The sequence below is a fragment of the Leucoraja erinacea genome, chromosome 18 (genome assembly GCF_028641065.1).
Source record: "Leucoraja erinacea ecotype New England chromosome 18, Leri_hhj_1, whole genome shotgun sequence".
NCBI classification, from domain to species: Eukaryota; Metazoa; Chordata; class Chondrichthyes; order Rajiformes; family Rajidae; genus Leucoraja; species Leucoraja erinaceus.
In genome coordinates this window covers 12,910,503-12,934,984 of record NC_073394.1, presented here as the reverse complement: position 1 = coordinate 12,934,984, position 24,482 = coordinate 12,910,503, and the positions used below count along the sequence as shown (strand labels likewise).

The following is a 24,482-nucleotide window of genomic DNA, read 5'->3' as shown; positions in this document are numbered from 1 at the left end:
TCACCGTGTCACACAACTGCGCATGCTCAATCAGAAATCGTCCATCCAATTCGCCTGTTCCAGTGATTAGACTCAAACCGCCCATACATAAATGTCCGTCAAAATTTAGAGCACTTTCATTTTTTTTATTCATAGAAATTTTAATTTGAAAAGATATCTTACTCGTCCATCCCTTCTTTTCATTTGGCACTTACCCTGTCATTTTGATTATTCCCGCCCAAATAGTTTGACTGGTGATGGACTGGATCGGCACCCAATCAGAGGATGGCTCAGTGGGAATAGGGGCGGTGCTTATTCAACCAATGAGAGAGGGGATGCGAGCAAGTTTGGTTGAAGCGGTGGGCGGGGCTCGTTTCTCAGACTAACTTCACATTGTCCTGGTGGCGTGCCCGTGGGCTGGGATTGCAGCGAGTTGTGGAAGTGGCTGCAGCGGAGGCAAGGCGCTGCACTGATTGCCCTTCACACTTACAGCCTGCTACTGCACACAGTAACCGCTGCAGCCAGCCAGAATCTGCACGCCAGTCTCTGCCCATCACTGCTATGTTTTATTCCTTGAGCTTCTTCTGACTGCGGCTTTTTTTTTTTCCTCCTCTCCCCCCCCCCCCCCTCCTCCCCCCCCCCCCCCTCCCCTTCTGAGTGCAGTTTCTGGTAAGTCAAGGCTGCACCGGGTGACGCCCCGGCTGCTAGCAAATAAAACCATTTCACTGCACTCTTTGCAAACATGTACACTTGCAATGCATGGAAATCCGTTTTGTAATGTAGCGTGAATTTATATGAAGTTACCATTTGATGTACGTCATTTGTTATCGTGATGTTTGCAAATATTGAATTAACAAATATTCAGCTTTCTGGGGGGAAAAGTTTCAAAAAATAAGGCTAACGCTGTTTTGTTATTGATGTTTGTTCAAATGGCAGGGAGACGCGGCCTGGTTTTGTTTATTAATTGATTATTAGTCAATTTGGTAAATTGGCAGAGACTCGTTGAGCTGCAGACTGTAGTGTAAATAAGATCAATGTTGAAATAAAGAACAGCCGGGTTTGCTGTAAGGTAGAATCGGCAGATTTCCACGGCCAAGAAGCTACCTGCACAGCAGACTGTTTCCAGTCTGGGTTTATAACACGATTTGCAGCATCTCCTGTGTTTTGTTAATTCATACAGGAATATAACATCAGCGCATGAGATGATAGCAACCTGTCACCCATTTGAGTTCTTGAGATGAGATGCTGAGATGAGGTGCTGGGTCGGGGGGAAGCAACTGCTAATTCCCATTTTAATCCACGGCGCCCCGCTCTGCGCGGTGGGGCTGCGGACTGAAGGCGTGGGGAATGTTCACGCAGACGGGGCTTGTAACACTCTGGTGTGCGTGAATCGCCCCAGCTCTGCCTCCTGCCAGCATCCCATCACGACCCCGTCAGCATGGCACCCTTTATGTAAATACTCGGCTGTGTTGGTTGTATGGTGCAAAAATAATCCACACAGCTGGAGGAATCCAGCTAGTCGGGCAGCATCTGCAGGAGGGAGAGGGATAGTGAGGATGGCTTCAGGACTGTGTCGATTGCCTCTGGATTCAGGCCCTGGCACTCAGATCTGCAGTGATCTTGATTGTTACAGATTCATGGTTGCATTTCCGGGGGGGGGGGGGGGGGGGGGGTCGTGTGTTATTGTGTTATCATTAACGGGTGTTGTTTTCAGTGGCAACTTTTCCCCATGTATGTATCGGCGTCTGTTGCTAATCTCAGCATGATATGTATCTTTAATATGTATTGAGCTCTGCATCTGGCCGGTCTCGAGCTTGTACAGCAATAAATAAACGAGCGATTGGCAGCAGTCAGCTTTGGAACACAACTACCTGTGATTGTCAGGCGGCAGGGTGCAATGACGGCTGTCAGAGCACAGAATTAGAGTCATACAGTATGGAAACAGGCCCTTCGGCCCAACCTGACCATGCTGACCAGGATGCCGACTAAGCTTGCCTGCATTTGGCCCATATTCTGCCAAACCTTTGCTGTCCATGTAGCTGACCAAATGTCTTTCAAATGTTGCAGTTGTACCTGCCTCAACTAATTACCTTGGCAGCTTGGATGGCTTTTGATCCGTACAATGCAGCCGGGTATGTCGATAAAGGGTGTCATGCCGTTGGGGTTGTGATGGGCTGCTGAATGGATTCAAGATTCAAGAGAGTTTATTGTCATGTGTCCCAGATAGGACAATGAAATTCTTGCTTTGCTTCAGCACAACAGAATATAGTAGGCATGAAGACAGAACAGATCAGGTAGGTGGTTGAGATTCATGTAGACCAGGGAGTTACAGGCCAGCTGCCCACAGCCCCACTGTACAGAGTGGGGTGCCGGGGATTAAAATGGGAAATAGCAGTTACCATTCCCCCAACCCAGCACTGCGGGAGGTTTATAAACACAACACCACATCTCGATTATTTTTAGGCTGCACTTCATCTCAAGAGCTCAAATGGTTGATGGGTTGCTGTCATCTCGTGATCTGATGATAAATTCCTGTTTGAATTAACAAAACATTGTGGATGCTGCAAATTGTCCCGTTGGCATCTGTTTGCATGTACAGGTCCACCACTGATTTTCTGGCAACTGGTGGTCCCCCTTTAATCCGGACAAAATTATGAGAGCGTGCTTTAAATCTTCCCCCTGCAAATGTGGCACCTTGGCTGGGTGAGACGGCCAATTTTGGCCTCATTGGGACTTCCGCAGGTTGAATCTGTACCCACCTGTTAGACACTGCCTGAAATAGGCATGGTTCCCCTGCTAGAGTGGGTGGAGACCAAAGATACTAGAGGAGCCAGGAGTCACTGTGAACCTCCCCCCCCCCCCCCCCCCCCCCCCCCTCTCCACCAGCAACTTGCAGACAAACAACAAGTCCAATACACTTGATTAGTATACAGAACCAGGTGGCCGAGGAGGTGTTGGGATGGAAGTTAATGGTGGGGGAAAGGGATGGGGAGATTCCGCGCATAGCGTCTGAGCAGCTGAAAGGTGTTGGGACAGAAGGTGGAATGTGCCTTTATTTAAGAAAGGATGCAAGGGATAAGGAATCACACAAAGCACTGACAATGCTGTGGAATTTGACTGGGTTTTGACAAGGGGATCGAGAGGATTGACAAGAGCAGGGCAGTAGACGTTGCCTACATGGACTTACAAAAGGCCTTAAACATCGCACTGCATGGTAGGTTGGTCAGAAAGGTTAGAACACATGCGATACAGGGCAAGCTAGCTAACTGGTTAGGAATTTATGTGGACATGGAGTCCAAGGTGAGCTAGACAATTCAAAATTGGCTTGTTGGAAGGAATCGGAGGATGGTGGGCGAGGTTAGTATTTAGATGGGAGGCCTGTGACCAGTGGTGTGCTGCAGGGATCAGTGCTGGCTCTACTGTTGGTGGTCATTCGTATTAATGACTTTGATGAGAATGTAAATGGCATGATGAGTAAGTTTGCAATTGCCACCAGTATGGTGTAATGAATGTGAAGGAGGTTGTCTAAGATTGCCAGAGGGTTGCAATCTAAGGGGAAAGTGGGCTTGGGAACAGCACATGGAATTGAACATGACAAGTGTGAAGTGATAATTTTTGAAAGTTAAAGCAGGCAGGACATACACAGTGAATGGCAGGGCCCTGGAAAGTGTGTACATGTCCTTATTTTCCAGTGTGATGGCTGGATAGGTTGCTGAAGGAGGCATATGATGATTCCTGCCTTCATCGTCAAGGGCATTGAGTACAAAAGTTGAGACGTCATGCTGTACAAATCATGTGGATGTGGAGAGGATGGTTCCACCAGTGGTAGAGCCTATGGCCAGAGGCCATAGCCTCAGAATAAAAGGGCGTACCTTAAAGGAGATGGAGAGGAATTTCTTTAGTCAGAGTGTGGTGAATCTGTAGAATTAATTGCTGCAGAAGGCTGTGGAGGCCAAGTCAATGGATATTTTTAAGGCAGAGATTGATCGATTCTTGATTAGTATAGGTGCTGGGGGTTATGGGGAGAAGGCATGAGAATGGGGTTGAGAGGGAAAGATAGATCAGCCATGATTGAATGTCAGAGTAGACTTGATGGGTAGAATGGCCTAATTCTGTTCCTATAAACTTGTGAACATGAATTCAGTGGCTGGAATGCGCTTTATTTATTATGTGCACGTCTGGTTGCCACTCTAAAGGAAGGATGTGATGAAGCTGGAGAATGTGCAGAAAAGATTCCCTAGAATCATTACTGGGACTGTAAGTTTGTGTTATATGAAGTGGCTGGATAGGCTGGGACTGTTTTCTCTGTAGTATCGGAGGCTGAGGAGTGTCCTGATGGAGATTTACAAAATCGAGGGAGCAGATAGGGTGGATGGTTGTTGAATTTTCTAAGGGTGGGGAAGGGTGGTCTAAAACCAGAAGGCATGCGTAGGTTTAAGGGGAGAGATTTAAAGGAGACCAGAGGAGTGAGTTGTTCCACAGAGATGGTGGGCTGTACATTTTTTGTAGACAAAGTTAAGCATTCAATTAAAAACTAAGCTACTTTTAACAATTAATCTACCCAATGTTGGGGACATTTTTGCTTTGCAATATAATAACTAAATTCTAAATGCAAACAGAGTGGTGAATCTCTGGAATTCTCTGCCACAGAAGGTAGTTGAGGCCAGTTCATTGGCTATATTTAAGAGGGAGTTAGATGTGGCCCTTGTGGCTAAAGGGATCGGGGGTTATGGAAAGAAGGCAGGTACAGGATACCGAGTTGGATGATCAGCCATGATCATGTTGAATGGCGGTGCAGGCTCGAAGGGCCGAATGGCCTACTCCTGCACCTATTTTCTATGTTTCTGTTTCTAAATGAATGTTCCGATTTATTAATCTGTTAGTTAAGCACCATCAGTAAACATGCATGTCATGTAAGAGGTGCAGTATACTGTACTGAACTTGGTCAAGAAAAAGCAGTGTGGTGGGCATGTAGAACAAGCTGCCCGAGGAAGTAGTTGAGACAGGTACAATAACAACATTTAAAAACATTTTGACAGGTACATGGATGGGGAAGGTTTAGAGGGATGTGGGCAAAATGGGATTAACGTAGGGCCAGTTTCCGTGCTGCTTGATATTACAGTGGCTGGGATGAGAGAGGTGCAGAGCACTCTGTAAGATGGTGCTGGACTGGAGGGGGTAGTCCTCAACTCTTCCATCCTGTGTAGCTGTTGATCCGTGTGTCTGATATGTGCCTGGCTCCACTCGGTTTGTACGTCCTATCCACTTTGGATAGTTTGGGAATGTGGGATGTGGGGTGACCATATTGAGGTGTACAAGATCGTGAGGGGCACGGACAAGGTGAACACTTGCAGTTTTTTCCCCCAGCGATTCTAAAAGTAGAAGGTGTAGGCGTAATGTGAGAATGGAGAGATTTAAGGGGGCAACTTTCTCACTCTGGGTGGGGGAAGGAGGGGGTAGTTTGTATCTTGAATGAGTTTCCAGAGGAAGCTGTTGAAGCTGATGCAATTGCAACTTTTAAAATACATTTGGAGAGATATATGAATAGGAAGGGTTTATAGGCCAAATGCAGGCAAATGGAACTCTCCATGCATGCTAACTCGGTTGGCATGGACATGCTGGGCCGAAGGGCCTGTTTCTGTGAAGTACAGCTCAAAGACACTGAATATCACGTTTGAGATTGTAATATTGGCAGCAACAATGATCTGTGGGTTAAGTGCCTGTGCCACTTTCACGACCTAATTCACGGCCTCTGCCGAGTTTGCCCTTGACTCGTACTCGCAACATGGTCGTAGGTCGGTTGTGATACTAGTCGTAGGTACTCGTGGCATCAAGAAGGTCGGGGCATTTTTCTAGCCTGATGAAAAATGTCCACGAGTAAAATAGGTCGTGAAAATGGGACAGGCCCATTACTACCAGTGGAGTGGGTTTGGTTCAGACTGCGCCGTTTGCCTTCCATGAGAATGGAGTGCAGGAGTGGTGGTCACTGCAGTGTGGGCCAAGCAGGAAGAAGATTAATCTTAAAGATAGACACAAAACGCTGGGGTAATTCAGCGGGTCACGCATCTCTGGAACAAAGGTCTGAAGGAGACTCCAGCCCCGGTACGTCACCTATTCTTTTCCTCCAGAGATGCTGCCTCACCTGCTGTGTTACTCCAGCACTTTGTGCTTATCTTTGGTATAAACCAGCAACTGCAGTTTTGTTTCTCGAGAAGATTGATCTCGCCTGAGGCCTGCTAATATGCCGGAGGAAGTTGCAACAAGGCAGAGTTGACTGTGTAGTAACGATGTGGCTTTGCTAGTACACGGCAGAACCACTAACGCAGCCTTGTGCAATGATTTTTATAGCAAATCCTGTTGACCCTGTATGTTTGATCATTTGCTGTTTAATGCAAGCTCTGATGGACCAGTGTTTACTGGTCAGATTAATGTTGAGCAACTGCATAAAATGATGCTGAGCCATGTGGTAGAAATTGGTATTGGTTTATTATTGTCACATATACCCAGATACAGTGAAGAGCTTTTGCGCTATCCAGTTAAATCAGATAATATGATACAAGGCATATACAAGTACAATACCTGAAGCAGAGAGAAAAATACTAGAATGCAAAATGTAGTAGAAATGAGGAACTGCACAAAAGGATACAATCCGCTGGAGTAACTCAGTGGGTCTGGCAGCATCTCTGGAGAAGATAGATAGATGATGTTTCAGGTCGGGATCTTTCTTCAGATGCTACCCGACTCGCCGAGTTACTCCAGCACTTTGCGTCCTTTTGCAGAATGTAGGGTTACAGTGTTATAGCATTGCAGTTACAGAGGGGAAAAGTCCAATGTTGTCTGTGATGGGTTGGGAGATCGGGTCGACACCCAACCTTATGGGACGACCGTCTAGAAGTCTAACAACAGGCAAGAAGCTGTTCCTGAATCTGGTGGTACATGCTTTCAAGCTGGTGTATCTTCTGCCCAACAGGAGAGGGCAGAAGAGGGAATGATCAGGGTGTGAGTTGTCCATGATTATGTTGGCTGCTTGCTACAGGCAGCGTGAAGTGTAAATGGAGCCGATGGTGGGGAGGTTGGTTTGCATGGTGGTCTGGGATGCAATTGCAATTCCCTGCAAACTCTTGCATTCTTGGGCAGAACTATTGCCAAACCAATCTGTGATGCATCCCAATAGGATACTTTCTACGGAGCAGCTGTAGAAGTTGGCTGGAAATTTGCCGAACTTCCTTGGTCCCCTTGAGAAAGGCCTTGGTGAGTTATTGTTCACAGCTCACCCATTGTTTTAGCAAATGAAGCCCCCCTCCTGTTCCCTGGACCACAGTGATGCAGATGTTTACAGTGGCAATCAACAAAGTGTCTCGGGTGGCTTGCTTCTGACCTGCGAGGATCTGGGTAGGAAGTTTTGGGATAAAATGGAGATGGGATAGAGAGTTTTGATAATTAGGTTAAATGGAAGAAGGTGTGAATCCTAGAGTCTAAACTAAACCCACTTGGGAATAAATTGGCGATCAGTGATCTGAATGATCGGATGGGAAGTCTAGACAAGTGCGTAAAATTATCACATGTGCCTGCAACAGGATTATGGAATTCTGGGAAGACGCTCTTTGTTGAACATGGTGGTCACAATTTTAAGGCTCCTGGAGCTTATTTCTGGTAGTGAGATGAGATTGTGGCCAGGATGATGTTAGTATTTGATGTATTGACTGCCTTTTGAGGCAGCGCTTCCTAGAGATCCCTTTGTTGGTGGGGAAGCCTGTACCTGTGACGGGCTGGACTGTGTCCACCGCTCTCTGCAGCCTCCTTTGTTCCTGGGTATTTTGGACTTATCAAACAAGGCCTTGATTGCAACCAGTCAGTGTGCTCCGTGGTAGTTCGCCAGAGCATACGGTGACATGGCGGATCTCCTCAATCCTCCAAGGAAGTAGAGGTGTGGATGAAATCTCTTTCTGATTGCAATGATGAACACGACAGATCTGCGGAGATGTGCATGCCCAGGAACATGAAGCTGTTGACTCTCCACTGCCGTCCCATCTATGAGAGAATTTGATGGGTCCCTGGAGTTTATCTTGCACCAAACGTTATTCCCCCTGGACCGCATCTGTACACTGTGGACGGCTTGATTGTAATCATGTATAGTCTTACCACTGACTGGACAGCATGCGACAAAAAAGCTCTTCACTGTACCCTGGTAGACGTGACAACAAATTAAACAAACATCGCCACTTCTGACGCCAAGATGGGGGAGGGAAGGTTATTAACACAACTGATGATGGCTGGGCCCAGGACGCTGCTTAATAATTGTATGTTGCCCTCCTGTCCTGTTGGAAAAGAACCAATGTAACCATCTGGCTTAGTACTAAACAGATGTTAAAATGATGGCTGTGGGCTTGAACAGGGGTGATGTAATCGGTCAGAACAGTTGTTGTTCCATTGCTGATTAAATTTAATCCAGTCAGAGAGAGGCCATATCGATTTCATAGGATGATGCATTGGCGCTGGAGTAATCCACTTTCCTCTGCTTGTAACATAAAGCACTATCACTAATAGTGCAGATCAGCGCAGATCAGAAGCCCCAACAATACTGCAATGCAAGTGTGTACTAGATGTTGCTTAACACAAAATCCAACACCCTTGGATTGTGTTGTAGTGAGTTTGAATACATGAGCCTCAAATAGCAGCCCTGAACTGTATGGCGATATTGGGCAGGCTAGGGCTTTATTCCTTGGATCGTAGGTGGCTGAGGGATGCTTTTGTGGAGGTGCATATAATAATCAGGAGCAGAGATGGGGTGAATGCGTACAATTTTTTTCACTCGTAGTTGGGGAACCAAGAACCAAAGGGAATAGGTAGACACAAAGTAATTCAGCGGGTCAGGCAGCATCTCTGGAGAAAAGGAATGGGCGATGTTTCTGGTTGTGACCCTTCATCAGACTGAAGGGTCTCGACATGAAATGTAACCTATACCTTTTCTCCAGAGATGCTGCCTGACCCGCTGAGTTACTCTAGCATTTAGTGTCTATCTTTGGTGTAAACCAGTATCTGCAGTTCCTTCTTAAATACCAGAGGGAATAGGTTTGAGGTGAGAGGGGAAAAATCATAACGGGAACCTGAGCGGAATCTTTTTCGTGCAAAGAGTGGTAGGAATGCAGACAAATGGGACAAACCCATTATGCCAACTTGACCAAGGTGACCCAAAAAACCTGTTTAGTGCTGTACAGCTCTGACTCTGAAGTGTGCAACACTTAGGACATGTGATGGACTGAATGGCGACATCTTGCTGCTTGTTTCTACTCTGAGTGTGTCTTGGGGTAGTCTGGAGTCACAGATGCGCAGATTGAGTAACAATATTGGTTTCCCTTCTCCTGCGAAACAAGGCTGGCCATCTCTCGGGATATTCCAGACACTCAATAGATTACAGCTACTGGAATCTTGAGCAAAACATAGTGCTGGAATAATTCAGCGGGTCAGGCAGCATCTGTAGAGAAAATGGACAGTTGATATTTCTGGTCGGGACCCTTCTTCAGACTGAATTCCCTCCACAGATGCTGCCTGACCTGCTGACTTCCTCCAGCACTTTGGAATATCTTGAGCAAGAAACAAGATTTTGATTTTAATTTCTAGATTTTTTTTTTATCTGAAAATCTTTTTACCTAGCAGAAGTCAAAGTAAGTGGGTGGAAGTAAGCGCTGGGTCACTGACTCGGGGGTCCGATGACGTGAATGAGAATCCAGCATTGGTGCACTGTTGATCTGTGGTCAGGACAACCTGTGCAGGATCTACACTGTGTTGACCGCTCCTGTGGACTCTGGTGATAACTTCTATTTCTGCAGAGTCCAAGATGCTTCACTGCAATGTGGCTGGACAAAACCAGACAGCTGATCTACGAGGAGAGATGACCTGTAGTCTATAGACTGCAGGTTTGAGGATTGTTGTCAGTGTGAAGTCAGGCGGTGGAGTTCTGGAGCTTCCATCGTCTTAGAAGATCCATCGTCCAGATGTTTGTGGATAGGCAGTTGTTTGCAGTGGCGGACTGGGTCTAAAAATATTGGTTGCCAGGAGACAAAGGGGGCCCACTTCATCAGGGTCCCACTTGCCATCGGGCAAGCTGACACCCTGGCCAGTCCGCCACTGGCTGTCTGCAGTCACTGGTGACCAGTTCCCTCAATGAATGGGACAGATAGGAAGGTGGATCACTGATTAGTGCGGGCCTAATAGACAACTTCATGTTCAGTCCTTCTGGTTGAACTGAATTAAGGTAGATGATGGCTACAAGCCGTGAATCAGTATGGTATTATTCCAGGCACTGAGGCTTATGGCTTGTCCCCATCCTTCTGACCTAGACATGTCTCTCGTACTTCCTCACTTAGTGCGTGAGTGTGGCAGCACTGAAGGTGCTTTGTGTGTGTGTGTGGGTTGGTGTGTATGTCAGTGCCTTTGCCTCCCTTTGTGTCCATGTGTGTTATTTTGGTATTGGTTTATTACTGTCCTTTGTAATGAGGTACAGTATAAAAACTTGTGTTAGCCTGTTATCCAGTCAAGTCATGCTACACACGAGTACAGTCAAGTCATACACAGTACAACATGTGGTGCATCTGTATAAATTGGTACATTCCTTAGCCTTTCAAGGAAGTAGAGGCGTTGGTGTTCTTTATTGGCTGTAATGTCAATATGGTTGGACCAGGATAAATTGTTGGTGATATTTACGCTGAGGAGCTTGAAGCTGTTGACCATCTCCACTTCGCACCATTGATGCTGACTGGAGCGCGTACTCCTTATCTCCTAAAGTTAATAGCTAGCTCCTTCAATATCTGGCCAATTACTATGGTGTCATCTGCAAATGGAGTTACAGATGGAATTAAAGGAGACTTTGGCCTCAGTTATGATTTAATGGGAATATAGTAAAGGGCTGTGAATGCTTCCTTGCGGGGCACCAGTGTTGCGAATTGTCGTGGAGGATGTTTAGTGACCTATTGATTTATTCATTGATATTGATTGCTGGTGAATATTGGCCAATGGTCCTATACAGAACACCCCCATTCCTTCCATTTGTGATGTTTCCTGAGAACATGGATGACCCCTGGTTTAGTAGCTCCAGGGATCAATGGTGTGACAATTGCCTCTACACCGCCTTGTCACAAATGCCACCTTGCATTTTGCGCTGAGCTTCTGACATGGGAGCTGAACTTGCGACCTTAGGGCTTGGAGGTGAGAGTCTTGCCTGTTAAGCCATGGCTAATCCTTGCTCGCTCGGGCTGTATTGATGGACTGACACCAAGCAGCGTTGGGATGTTATTGTACGACAGGTTGCTGCACTGAGGTGTGAGGTGGACTGAAGGCTGGAGATATTCACAAGACAGGCAGTATCTACACATGAACTGTGTAACATTCTCCCATGCAAAAAGCCTGTTGACTGTCCCTAACCAGTCCTTGCCTTTCCAAAGAGACACAAAATGCTGGAGTAACTCAGCGGGACAGGCAGCATCTCTGGAGAGAAGGAATGGGTGGCTTTTCCGGTCGAGACCCTTCTTGCTTTTCCAAATGCTGCTGCATCCTGTCCCTCTGAATCCCCTCCAGTAATGGCACGGTAGGACAGGGGTAGAGTTGCTGCCTTACATCGCCAGAGACCCAGGTTCAATCCTGACTACAGGTGCTGTCTGTATGGAGTTTGTACGTTCTCCCCGTGACCTGCATGGGTTTTCTCCGGGAAGCTCTGGTTTCTTCCTGCACTCCAAAGACGTACAGTATTTTATGCTAATTGGCTTGGTATAAATGCAAGTGTGTAGGATAGTGTTAGAGTGCAGGATCACTGGTCAGCATGGACTCGGTGGGCCGAAGGGCCTGTTTCCGACCTGTATCTCAAAGCTAAACTAAACTACAGTGTCCACCACTGACGTGAGGCTCACCAGCCTGTAGTTAGTTCCCTGACTCCTCTGGTCTACTTAAATAATGTTAAAGCGTTAGCTATCCTTCTGTCTTCTGGCATCTCATCCGTAGCTAAAGACGATGGAAATACCTCTGCTAGGGGCCCCAGCTATTTCTTCCCTAACTTCCACACTAGCCTGGGAGACACTTGATCAGGCCCCAAGGATTTGTCCAACTTAATATGCCTTAAGACTGCCAACACCTCCCATGAATATGTGGATAGATTCCAATACATCACTCATCATTTTCCTGAATTCCTCAGCTTCCCTGTCCTGCATAGTAAATAAATATTCATTTAACACTTGCACAGAGCAGTCCTGAGCTACTATCTACCTCATTGGAGATCCTCTGACTATCTTTGATTGGACTTTACTGGATTTTATCTTCCACTAAACGTTATTCACAGTATCCCCTTCGTCATGTATCTGTGCACTGTAGATGACTCTGTTGCAATCATGCATTGTCTTTCCACTGACTGGTTAGCACACAACAAAAGCTTTTCACTGTACCCCGGTACACGTGACACTAACCTAAACTCAAACTCATCTCATGTGGCTCACACAGTGACAACCACATTAATCTTTAAGGGGACCTGTTCTCTCCCTGGTTTAATTCGGTTCTTAATATATTTGTAGAATCCCTTGCGATTTTCCTTGACTTTTTTTTTGCCTTCCTGATACCCATTGGGTTCGTACATCTCTTGTACTCCTCAAGAGATTTGTTTGATCCCTGTTGCCCGTACCTGACATGTGCCTCCTTTGTATAAGAAGGAACTGCAGATGCTGGTTTACATCGAAGATAGACTCCCAGTGCTGGAGTAACTCAGCGGGACAGGCAGCATCTCTGGACAGAAGGAGTAGGTGATATTTTGGGTCGAGACCCTTCCTCTGACTCAATGCCTGCTTTCCCCGACCTTTTCCTCTATCTCTCGTTGTCCCTGAATCCCTATTCCTGACCGACTTGCCCTTCACTCTATCAGGAACACGCTGTCCCTGAACTCTCCCTGTCTCACTTGACGAATATCCCTTTACCTGCAAACAGCCTGTCCCAATAAACCTTTGCAAGTTCCTGCCTAATGCCTTAAATTTGCCTTGCTCCAATTAAGAATTTAAGTTGTGAACCAGTGCTATCTTTTTCCTTAATTATTTTTAAACTTAATTGAATTATGGTCACTGCTCCCTAAGTGCTTCCCCCCACTGACACTTCAGTCATCTGCCCTGCCCCATTTCCCACTAGAAGGTTGAGTGTTACCCCTCTCTGGTGGGGTCCATCTACATCTTGTTTAAGAAAACTTTCCTGGGGACAATTAACAAATGCCACCCCATCCCGCCCTTCAACACTGTGTGAATCCCAGGGGAATTAACATTAGAGGGCTTGGGTTTAAGGTGAGGGGAAAGATTTAACGGGGGCAGGATTTTCACACACAGGGTTGTGGTGGGTGCAGGGAAGGAGCTGTCAGAGAAAGTAGTTGAGGCCGGTACAATAATATTTAAAAGGCATTTGGACAGGTATGTAGATAGGAAAGCAGTCGGAAGGATCCCAACCCAAAACATCATTCATCTTTTTTTTCTGCAGAGATGCTGCCTGACCAGATGAGTTATTCCAGCACTTTGTGCCTATCTACAGAAAGGTTGAGATGGATATGGGCTAAACGTGGAGAATATGGGACTCGCTTAGATGAGGCATCTTGGCCGGCATGGATGACATGGGCCAAAGGACCTGTTCCTGCGATACATGTCTCTAGTAGGACAGTTGAGATGGATATGGGCCAAATGTTGGGTAAAATAGGACTTGCTTAGATGAGGCATCATGGCCAGCATGAATGAGATGGGCTGAAGGACCTGTTCCCATGTTGTATGTCTTCATGACTGGAAAAATGGGACTGGATATAGTGGAGACCACACATACGGACTGGTGCTTCTGCCCACTGTGTGTGGGGTGGTCGTGGTGTGACTGGCACAGTTTGGCTACTGTTGGAGTTTGCCCACTGCCCTCAGTGACCAGGCTGACACATGCCCCGTGCCCTGCCCCTCCCCCGCATAGCTGCCTGAACATCTGCCAGAATGCTGAGAAATGATCCTTGTACTGATGTTATGAATAGAATCCCAGCCACAGTCAGTGAAGAGGGAAGTGAAACTCGGTGAACAGTTTCCCTTTGTGAGTTTCCAAGTCTTTGGACCGTGGGGGGGGTAATTTGTGTCATTGCTGTACTCTGTACATGGTCATCGGGGTTAGGTCGCCAGGGATCACCGCTGCTCCAGACGGCAGCAGGAGCACCAATCCGCCCTGGCTGGGATCGGACTGTGCTGGTGCTGAGATATCGACCCACTGCAAGACGAAGGACCCGGTGGGGCAGCTGCCTGACGGGGGAGGGGGTGGGGGGAGCTCGGCAGCCGTCATGTTTGTGCCTGAGTCGAGGAGGAAGGAGCCGCTGGCCACAATGGAAGCGAAGCGTGGGCCGGTAGGAGAGGGACTGGGGTATTGGATCCCGTGCCTGCAAGGTCGGCTGCAGGAGGCGCCCCCGTGACTCGGAGACATTCGGGCGAGGAGAGGGTTGACGGTTGGTGGGCCGAGCCGGTCAAAGGCGAGAGAGGAGGCCCTACAGCAGCCTAGGGCATACCTGGGCTTGCCTTGATTGAGGGAGCTTCAGTACACCCGCATGTGAACTGGACTTTGGACTCTTCTTTTGTAAATGGGGCGGGTCAGTGACACAGCAATAGAGTTGCTGCCTTACAGTGTTTGCAGCGCCAGAGACCCGGGTTCGATCCCCGCTACGGGTGCTGTCTGTACGGAGTTAGTACTTTCTCCCCGAGACCGCGTGGGTATTCTCGGAAATCTTTGGTTTCCTCCCACACTCGTACAGGCTTGTAGGTTAATTGACTTGGTACAAGTGCAAATTGTCCCTAGTGTGTGTGTAGCATAGTGTAAATGTGTGGGGATCGCTGGTCGGTGCCGACCTGGTGGGCCGAAGTCCCACTATAAGAAAACAGTGCCAAATATGATGATGGTTGCAAGAAGTTCTCTGTGCAGTGTATACAGGGCAATAAAGAACCGTAGACCCATTGAGACTGGTCATTGGGATCCTGAAGGGATTTGACCAGGAATCGGAAGCAAGGAGACGGAGCCATAACATTCCAGCCAAGCCGCTCCGGAAAACTCCGGGAGGCGTGCGGATTGTCTCCCTGCACGGTGTTAGCATGCCCTTGATTTTGATAGGGGCTTGCCTTTTGAATTCCACTTCACTTGTCTAAAAGTAACTGACACATAAAGAAACTAGGCGGTGTGCACATCTACCTGGGTGCGTGTGTGTGTATGAGTGAGTGCCAAAGCTCCAACAAAAATCCTGCAAATTACAGAAATCTGATGTCAAATGGAAGCACTCAGCAGGTCAGGCAGCATCCATGGGGGAAGAAAATTCCATTGCTGTGAAATATTCACCCCCATCTCTGGTGTTTTGTTTAAATCGGGGTTGGGGGGGGCCTCTCTGTTGATCTCTGCTGTGGGAGGGAACCCTCTTCAGGGGGTTGTTGAGGGGTGTGTCATGTGGGCCTGGGCTGGGGGAGGGGTAGATAAGTGGACCATGCTGCCTTGGGCAGAGCGGTTCCCAAACTGCGCTGTGATGTGTCCGGGAAGGATGTGTTCTATGGTGCATGTGTGGACGTGGGGGAGGGAGAGGGAGGGATGAGGCCTCTGGTCTGGTTTCAACCAGGCCTCGGTGAGGCAGAGAGCGGGGCGGGCACTAAACTCTTGATGCTTGGGTTGCAGGCGGCGGCTGATCGGGAAGATGACGGAGTACAAGCTGGTGGTGGTTGGAGCAGGAGGTGTCGGCAAGAGCGCATTGACCATCCAACTCATACAGAACCACTTTGTGGATGAATACGACCCCACGATCGAGGTAGGGCACGGGTGTGCGTACGCCGAGACCTGCGACTAGGGCGCTGGCCCCTTCAACCCCCCCTCCCCGGCTGTGGGCGAGATGCCCAACCTCCCTCCACATCCCCCGCTCCCAGGGTACCTTGTCTCCGACCGTCCCCCGCGGGTGTCGGGTCAGTGGCGGTCAGTCGAAGCTGGGATCGGCCCATGGAGATCAAAACCAGCCGATGCTAGAAATTGAAACAGGATTATTGGATTGAATGACTCAGCGGGTCGAGCAGCATTTGTGGAGAGGGAAATGGTTCAAGGTTGAGTTATAAATTAAATGTGCTTTACGTTGCAGAGGGGGGGGGAGGAGAAAGATGGAGGAAGTGTCTGAGGCACATTGTAAACCTGGGATGACTGGATAACTTTTACGATGCCAGTATTGCACAGAAATCATGTGATAGGAGCAGAATTAGGCCATTCGGCCCCTCGTCTACTTTGCCATTCAATCATGATTGATCTATTTGTCTCTCCTCACCCCATTCTGTCTCCTCCCCATAACCTCTGACACCGTAGTAATCAAGAATCTGTGTATCTCTGCCTTAAAAATATCCGCTGACCTGGCCTCCACAGCCTTCTGGGGCAAATAATTTAACAGATTCGCCACCCCATGGCTAAAAAAAAAAATTCCCCCTCATCTCCTTCCTAAAAGAATGTCCTTTAATTTTGAGGCTATGACTAGTCCTAGACTCTCCCACTAGTCCTAGACTCTCCCACATCCAGAAATGATGGTGCTGGCAGCAGTGTGGAACTCCTGGTCACTCTCGCCTCAATTATTCCATCCGAGTCTGATGAAGGGTCCCAACCCAAAGCGTTGCCTATCCATTCCCTCCACAGATGCTGCCTGACCTGCTGCGTTCCTCCTGCATTTGGTGTTTTGCTTCAGATTCCAGCATCTGCAGTCTCTTGTTTAGTTTAGTGATACAGCATGGAAACAGGCCCTTCAACCCACCCAGTCGCTGCAACCAGCATTCACCTGTTCGCTAGTTCCATCCTACACACCGGGGACGCCAAATAACCGACAAACCCGCACGCCTTTGGAGCATGGGAGGTAACCAGGGCACCCAGGAAAACCCACATGGTCACAGGGAGAACTTGCAAGCTCCATACAGAGAGCACTCGCAGTCCGGATTGAATCCAGGTCTCTGGTGCTGTAAAGCAGCAACTCTACCGCTGTGTCACCTTGTGTCGTCATTAATTCCAGTTTATCTTGGAACACAAATTTTTTTGGTGTTAAATTAGTTTTCCTAATTGTAAACCGTTTCCTTTTTGGCTCTAAATGTGTTTAAAATTCCACGAAAATATACAGAGGGATTGGTGGTGAAGGCGAGGTTTGTGCTGCTGGGTTAAGGTGGGCTGAGGGGGTGAGAGGAGGGGGGAAGAGCGCAGGTCCTTTCCCTCTGGCAGTGTCTGTTCCAACCAAATAGTGAAAGGTCTGTCTGGATAGAGTGGATGTGAAGTGGATGTATCCACTAGTGGATGTATCCACAAGAGAGTCTAGAGGGCACAGCCTCAGAATTAAAGGACATTCCTTTAGGTAGGAGATGAGGAAGAATTTCTTTAGTTGGAGGATGGTAAATAGAGGAAGAAGGTTAGACTTTATTTCCTTCCATCACAGTGTGGAATGTAGGGAATCCGCTGTGGTGGATGTTTATGTTAACTTTTATGTAGTTGTGTGTCGTTGGTTTTTTTTAGTATGACTGTATAGTAAATTGAATTTCACTGTATCTTAATTGGTGCATGTGACAATAAACTGATCTTGAAATCTTCAAATTCATTGCCACACATGGCTGTGGAGGCTAAGACATTGGGTATTTTTAAAGCTCAGTTTCCTATTAAATCTTTCCCCTCTCACAATGCATTCTAGTTCTTGATTCCCCTACCCTGGGATAAAGAGGCCAAGTCAATGGATTTTTTTAAGGCAGAGATTGATAGATTCTTGATTAGTATGGGTAGGAGAATGAGGTTAAGAGGGAAAGATAGATCAGCCATGATTGAATACTGGAGTAGACTTGATGGGCTGAAGGGCTTAATTCTGCTCCTATCACTTATGATCTTATGAACCCACAGGACTCGTACAGGAAGCAGGTGGTCATCGACGGGGAGACGTGTTTGCTGGACATCCTCGACACGGCCGGCCAAGAGGAGTACAGCGCCATGCGAGACCAGTACATGCGCACCGGGGAGGGTTTCCTGTGTGTCTTCGCCATCAATAATACCAAGTCGTTTGAAGACATCCACCAGTACAGGTCGGTGCTGGTCCCTGTCCACGGTCCACACGCCCTGGCTCGCCCCCCGCGCTGAGAGGTGTATGATAAACAGACCACCCCCGCATGCAGCCCGTTCAATTACGTGCAATGTTACTGTACAGAAAGCTTACAATTGGCAGGTGAATGAGGTTGAGAGGGAAAGATTGATCAGCCATGATTGAATGGCGGAGTAGACTTGATGGGGCCCAATGGCCTAATTCTGCTCCGAGAACCTATGTACAACAAGGGAACGGGCCATTCGGCCCACATTGACCGATGTTCACTCTTCCGCATTCATCACAACTCCTAGCACTTTGCCGCTAGCCTTCTATGTCAACAATTCAAATGCTCTTCTGGACATTCATTAGATGTTATCGGCAACTCTGCTTCTCCCTCTCTCTGGCGGGGTGTATCAGCCACTCGCCACTCTCTGGAGCTGATGGTAACCCTATATCCCCTCTGAATCACTCCCCCCTTTATCCTAAAACTACCTCTGACGACCAGGGACATGTTTCCTGCTCTCTACCCAGTCTATACCTCTCGTAACTGTTTGTACCTCAATCACGTGCCTCTTAACCACCTCTTGAGGGCAAACAAACCCCCCTCTCCAGTCTCTCCTCACAACCAAAATGCTCCATTCTAAAGGATATTCTGGTGAATCTCTGTCCTGTCACATCCACCTTGTACCTTGGTTCCCAGAACTGCATACCATACTCCAGCTGAGGTCTGCCAGTGTTTTATAGTTAATGCATAACCTCTCCTGCTCTATTCAAATCTCCAACTAATAAATGCCAGCATTCCATATGCTTTTCTAAGCACATTATCTCTCTGTGTTGCCATCTACAAGGATCTTTGGACTTGTACTCGGAGGTCTCTCTGTTTGTTGATACTCCCTAAGACGCCAATATTGTCCCTCCCGCTGATGCTGTGATTACCAGGCTTTTGTGGATGCGTTTACACACCTCTATACATTTTGACTGATGGAAGTGGGGAGAAGAGGGAGTGGCCGAAGTGTGAACACACTTGCGCACACCTCCAGATTCGGGGACAGTTTCTTCCCAGCTGTTATCGGGCAACTGCACCATCCTACCAACAATTAGAGCTGTCCTGAGCTACTATCTACCTCATTGGAGAACCTTAGATTATCTTTGATCAGACTTTACTGGACTTTATCTTGCACTAAATGCTATTCACTTTATTCCCTTCATCGTGTATCTGTACACTCTGGATGGCTCGATTATAATCATGTATTGCCTTTCCGCTGACTGGTTAGCACGCAACAAAATATTTTCCAAGATGGTGCCCAACCCAAGCGACTATTTGCATGCTAGTCAAAGAAGCAGATCTACAATCGCATATTACAATTGCTCCACCCGTTTCAATTTCTACTCCAAGAGATATTTCTTATTTTAACTGTGATCTTCTCATTAAACGCTATTCCCTTATCATTTATCTATCTATACTGTAAATGGCTCGATTGTAATCATGCATTGTCTTTCTGCTGACTGGTTAGCAAGCAACAAAATCTTTTCACTATACCTCTGTACATGTGACAATAAACTGAACTGATCACTGTACCTCGATACGCGTGACAATAAACTATACTAAAGCCAACAGGGCCTCAATGGGCCAAAGGGCCTCCCTGTACCTATCAGCGGTGGGGATTGAAGTTGGTATTGTGGCATCTCTTGATGCCAATGTTATTGGGAAGGGTGCTCATAATCTCCTTGGTCCTGCAGGGAGCAGATCAAACGGGTGAAGGATTCCGATGACGTTCCGATGGTTTTAGTGGGGAACAAGTGTGACCTTCCGTCCCGGACTGTGGAGACACGGCAAGCGCAGGATCTGGCCCGGAGCTACGGCATTCCTTACATCGAAACCTCGGCCAAAACCAGGCAGGTAGGAGTCGTAGTGTCGCACAGCACGGGAAAGGGTCCTTCGCCCAACTTGTCCATGCCGATCAACAAGCCCCATGCAAGGTGATCCCCTTTGGGCCCACATCCCTCTCAGCCTTTCCTATCCATGTCCATGGGGAGAAGGCAGGAGAATGCGGTTGAGGAGGAAAGATAGATCAGCCATGATCAAATGGCGGAGCAGTGTCGATGGGCCAAATGGCCTAATCCTGCTCATACATCTTGCGGTCTTGCCTGTCCAAATGTTTTTATGGTTACACAAAAAAGCTGGAGAAACTCAGCGGGTGTAGCAGCATCTATGGAGCGAAGGAAATAGGCAACGTTTCGGGCCGAAACCCTTCTTCAGACACCCGCTGAGTTTCTCCAGCTTTTTTGTGTAACCTTCGATTCTCCAGCATCTGCAGTTCCCTCTTAAACAAATGTTTTTATGTTGTATTGTACCTGCCTCAACTACCTCCTCCGGCAACTCGATCTATGTGCCCATCACCTTCTGTGGGGGGAAAAAGCTGACCCTCAGATCCACTTTAAATCTGCCCCTTCCACCTTAACCTACATCCAGTAGTTTTAAACTCCCTTATACTGGGGGGAAATCATGACTATCCATCCTGTCTACACCCCACACAATTTTATAAATCCCTGCGGACGGGGCTACTTTAACTTGGCACGAACCTCGTGGGCTGAAGGACAGGTTCCTGGTTTCTAGTACTATTCGATAAGGTCACCCCTCATCTATGCTCTTTGGGGAAATAGTCCCAATCTATCTAGTCTCTCCCTCTAACACACGTCCTCTGCTCTCGGTGACATCCTGTGAATCATTTCTGTACTGTATCCAACATAAACTCATTATTCCTATAACTGGGCGAGCAGCAGAAAGTTGCAAAGATTGTGATGTAAACTGAAAAGGTGGGAAAAACAAGTACAATACCGGAATAACATGGTGAGGTGTGAGTCTCCAGGTGGCAGTTCTCCAGGAGGGGGTGGCAGAAAAGACTGGTGGCAAAGATTGAGTTTTATAGTAACCAGGGGTATCTTATCAGCAGGCAAAGCCCAGGCATAGAGCTGTACAGCGCAGACACAGGCACTTTGGCCCACCTTCCCAAGTCGATCCAGACTTCAGCCTGTATTTGCCCCATATCCCTCAACCTTTACTATCCTCATCTTTCGAATGTCTTTTAAAAATTGTAACTGGATCAACTTAGTTTAGTCCACAGCACAGAAACAGGCCCTTCGGCCCACCAAATCCGTGCAGACCAGTGATCCCCATACACTAGCACTATCCTACATACCAGGGACAATTTTCAACAAATCCAACAAACCTCTACGTCTGTAGAGTGTGGGAGGAAAACGGCAGATCCCGGGGAGAACATACAAACTACGTGCAGATAGCACCCATAGTCAAGTTTTAACCAAGTTATCTGGCACTGTAAGGCAGCAACTCTACTGCTGCGCCACCATGCCACCCTTCTATCGCTTCCATTAGCAGCTCATTCTAGATGCAGACGATCCTCGGAGTGAACAAGTTGCACCTGAGGCCCTTTTTAAATCTCTCCCCTCTCACCTTAAGCCTATGCCTCTCGTTTTGGAATTATCTACCTGGGAAAAAGACTGAGCGTTTGCTTTATCCATGCACCTCATTATGTTGTTTGCCTCAATAAGCTCACCCCTCAGCCTCCTACGCTCCAAGGAAAAGAAGTCCCAGCCTGTCCAACCTCTCCCTATAACTCAAACTAACATCCCAGTAACATCCTGGTGGATCCCTTCTGCACCCTAGTTGCATCATGACATTCACTGGCACACTTGTAGTAAGACTTGTGCTGAGACTTCATGCATCAAAGGATGCTATTTATCTTCTTAGTAACTTGCTGTATCTTCAGTGGTCCCTCTGGATACCGAACCTTTCTGCTTCGTACCATTTATTCCCAGGAGCGCATCTCTATTTTCCCATGTTCGTTCCATCAGAACCCCCCCCCTCGCTGCCCCATTCCCTCCCCTGTCCGTGTGTCGGGAGCCTCTCCACACCCCATCCAGCTCCCATTCTCTTGCACTGGGCTGTTACGTTCCACATCCTCCTCACCTTTCCCCCTTTCCAGGGGGTGGAGGACGCCTTCTACACCTTGGTCCGAGAGATAAGCCAACACAAAGTGAGGAAGTCGAACCCGCCGGATGAGAGTGGCCAGGACTGTAACAACTGTAAATGTGTCCTCTTGTGACCAGGGTAAGTGAGGGGAGGGGCGGGGGTGGGGGGACTCAAGCCCCTGCACCTCTTCCTTCCCCGATCTCCCCCACCCACCCACGTCTGACAGTGGAGGGGCAGGGCTGGCAGCTCAGGGGATGGGAGGGGGTGCATAGAGTCAGTGAGCGGCCATTCATTGGAGACCGTCTCTGCCCCTCTTGTGTCGGCGTTGGCTGAAGGGTGCGGAGGCGAGGGGAGGGTTGAGCGAGTATCTGTTACCAAAGGTAGAGGAGGCCGTGGATGAAGCATGGCAGGGTGCGGGCAGCAGGAGGGCAGGGCAGTGGGTGTGAGAGGCTGGGGAGGGGGGTCTGCAGGGAGTCGGGGTGGGGGGGGGACAGTGTCTGCTGGGGGTTGTTACGTAAGGAGGTACCGGTGGGGATGAGTAGACATGGGTGGGGAAGGGGGGGAGAAACGGGACGCGAGATGTGAGCGGATTGGGCGCGAGGGTCGGGGGTGAACGGGACGAGAGAGTTTAGAGGACGGGCTGAAATGTTTGGGGAGGGGGTTAATGGGTGGAGGGGACAATTGAGGGTCGAGATGATGATCGGGGAGGTGTTGGGTGGGGAGGGTTTGTGATAGGGCAGCTGTTCTGCTGTTTGCACTGTAGATGTGGCTGGCCTGCTGTACCTGCGAGCAGCGGCCACATGATGGCGCTTCATGCCCACTTTCCCTGCAGCCGAGGCAGAATCACCATTCGGCCCAGTAATCCCGTGCTAACTTTGCAGGAGATACTCGGGGAGTGGCGCACTGTGGGAGGGGCCGTACTCGGGGAGTGGCGCACTGTGGGAGGGGCGATACTGAATTTTCTGACGGTCCTTCCCTCTGTCCCTGCAGGTCCCTGGAGCAGCGGACATACGGCCATCGCTACGCCGTGGGAGGGGCGGTGGCGGGGGCTGGCGTGTGGGCGGTGCTGGAGTCGGGCATGGCGCGGGGTCCCGTTCACCCATACCCCTGCCCACCCTGGCCTCTGGAGATACACAAACCTCTGCCCACCTCGTGACACTAAATCGACCCCCAACACCACCCCCTCCCCTCCCCTGGTGTCCACTGTGGCCACACACTGTCCCTCTCGGCACCCCAGACCCCAACTCCACACTGTGCCAGGGCTGCCCACCGCGGGCAGTGTGGACTTTACTGAATTAGGGCCGCAGATTGTTTGCTGGCACTGGAAACAGGCATGGGGCGGGGGGGGGGGAGGTGTAGCAATGGGGGATGCTGAGAGCCGTTCGTTCCCTTTGTGAATCAGCGAAGCAACTCTGAGCCTCCCCCGTGGACACTCTCCACTGGCATGGGCAGAGATGCCCGAACCCAGGACACTTCCCCTCTGGCCAACCCCATCCCCCCCCCCCCCCCCCCCCCTGCATCCACTGGGACCCCCTCTCTGCTGCCCACACTATTCCTCACACAGTCTCCGGTCGGTCAGGATGGAGGGGCGTTCCACACTCTCCTCTCCCTCTCTGTATCCCTTCATTGCCAAACTGAGCCCTGGGCAGGTGTTGACTCCTCTCTGGGGCAGTTCGATCTCCTGATTTCCCCATCCCGGAGCCCCCGATCACCTGGTTTTTGGAGTGTTCTCGTCACCCCCCGGTTGCCCGGGACCTCAGCCAGTGCCTGCAGCCAGCTTCCCTCTCCCTCTTTCTCTCTTTCTTGCTTTATTTAACACGTTGTACATTTCCAAGCTGAAATAAAGATGATTTGAAAAGAAACTCCCCACATTGCTGTGACTCTCCTTGCCCTGCAGCGATTCAGCTGGGAATCGATGGCGGCTCTTCTCAGTCTGTTCACTGTGGGGTGGGGGAGGGGGGGGGTTGACTAGTACTTGATTAATACCCCCTTTGAAAGTGTCAGTTTATGGGGAGAAGGCAGGAGAATGGGGTTAGGAGAGAGATAGATCAGGCATAATTGAATGGCAGAGTAGACTTAATGGGCCGAATGGCCTAGTTCTACTATTCCTTATGACTGCATCCAGCAACAGCAAATGAGGAGAGAGTTTTGTAAAAATCATACTGATACATAGGCACAATCATACTTAAGTACAAGATTGTAGAGATAGTACATTGCACTCAGACAGTAGACATGAGTTACACAAAATTGCTGGAGAAACTCAGCGGGTGCAGACTGGGTCTGAAGAAGGGTTTCGGCCCGAAATGTCGCCTATTTCCTTCGCTCCATAGATGCTGCTGCACCCGCTGAGTTTCTCCAGCAATTTTGTGTACCTTCGATCTTCCAGCATCTGCAGTTCCTTCTTGAACAGTAGACATGAGTTGC

The 24,482-nt window shown here is 48.7% G+C and overlaps 1 protein-coding gene across 1 annotated transcript; it reads left to right on the top strand.

The window, feature by feature from the left end:
• The first annotated feature begins 617 nt into the window (after nt 1-617).
• On the top strand, nt 618-23,760 carry kras (v-Ki-ras2 Kirsten rat sarcoma viral oncogene homolog). Its single transcript, XM_055649359.1, has 6 exons — nt 618-648; nt 15,667-15,796; nt 17,890-18,068; nt 19,808-19,967; nt 22,072-22,196; nt 23,049-23,760. Exons 2-5 carry the CDS (start codon nt 15,686-15,688, stop codon nt 22,189-22,191), a joined length of 570 nt encoding a protein of 189 aa, XP_055505334.1. The 5' UTR covers nt 618-648; nt 15,667-15,685; the 3' UTR covers nt 22,192-22,196; nt 23,049-23,760.
• The last annotated feature ends 722 nt before the right edge of the window (nt 23,761-24,482 follow it).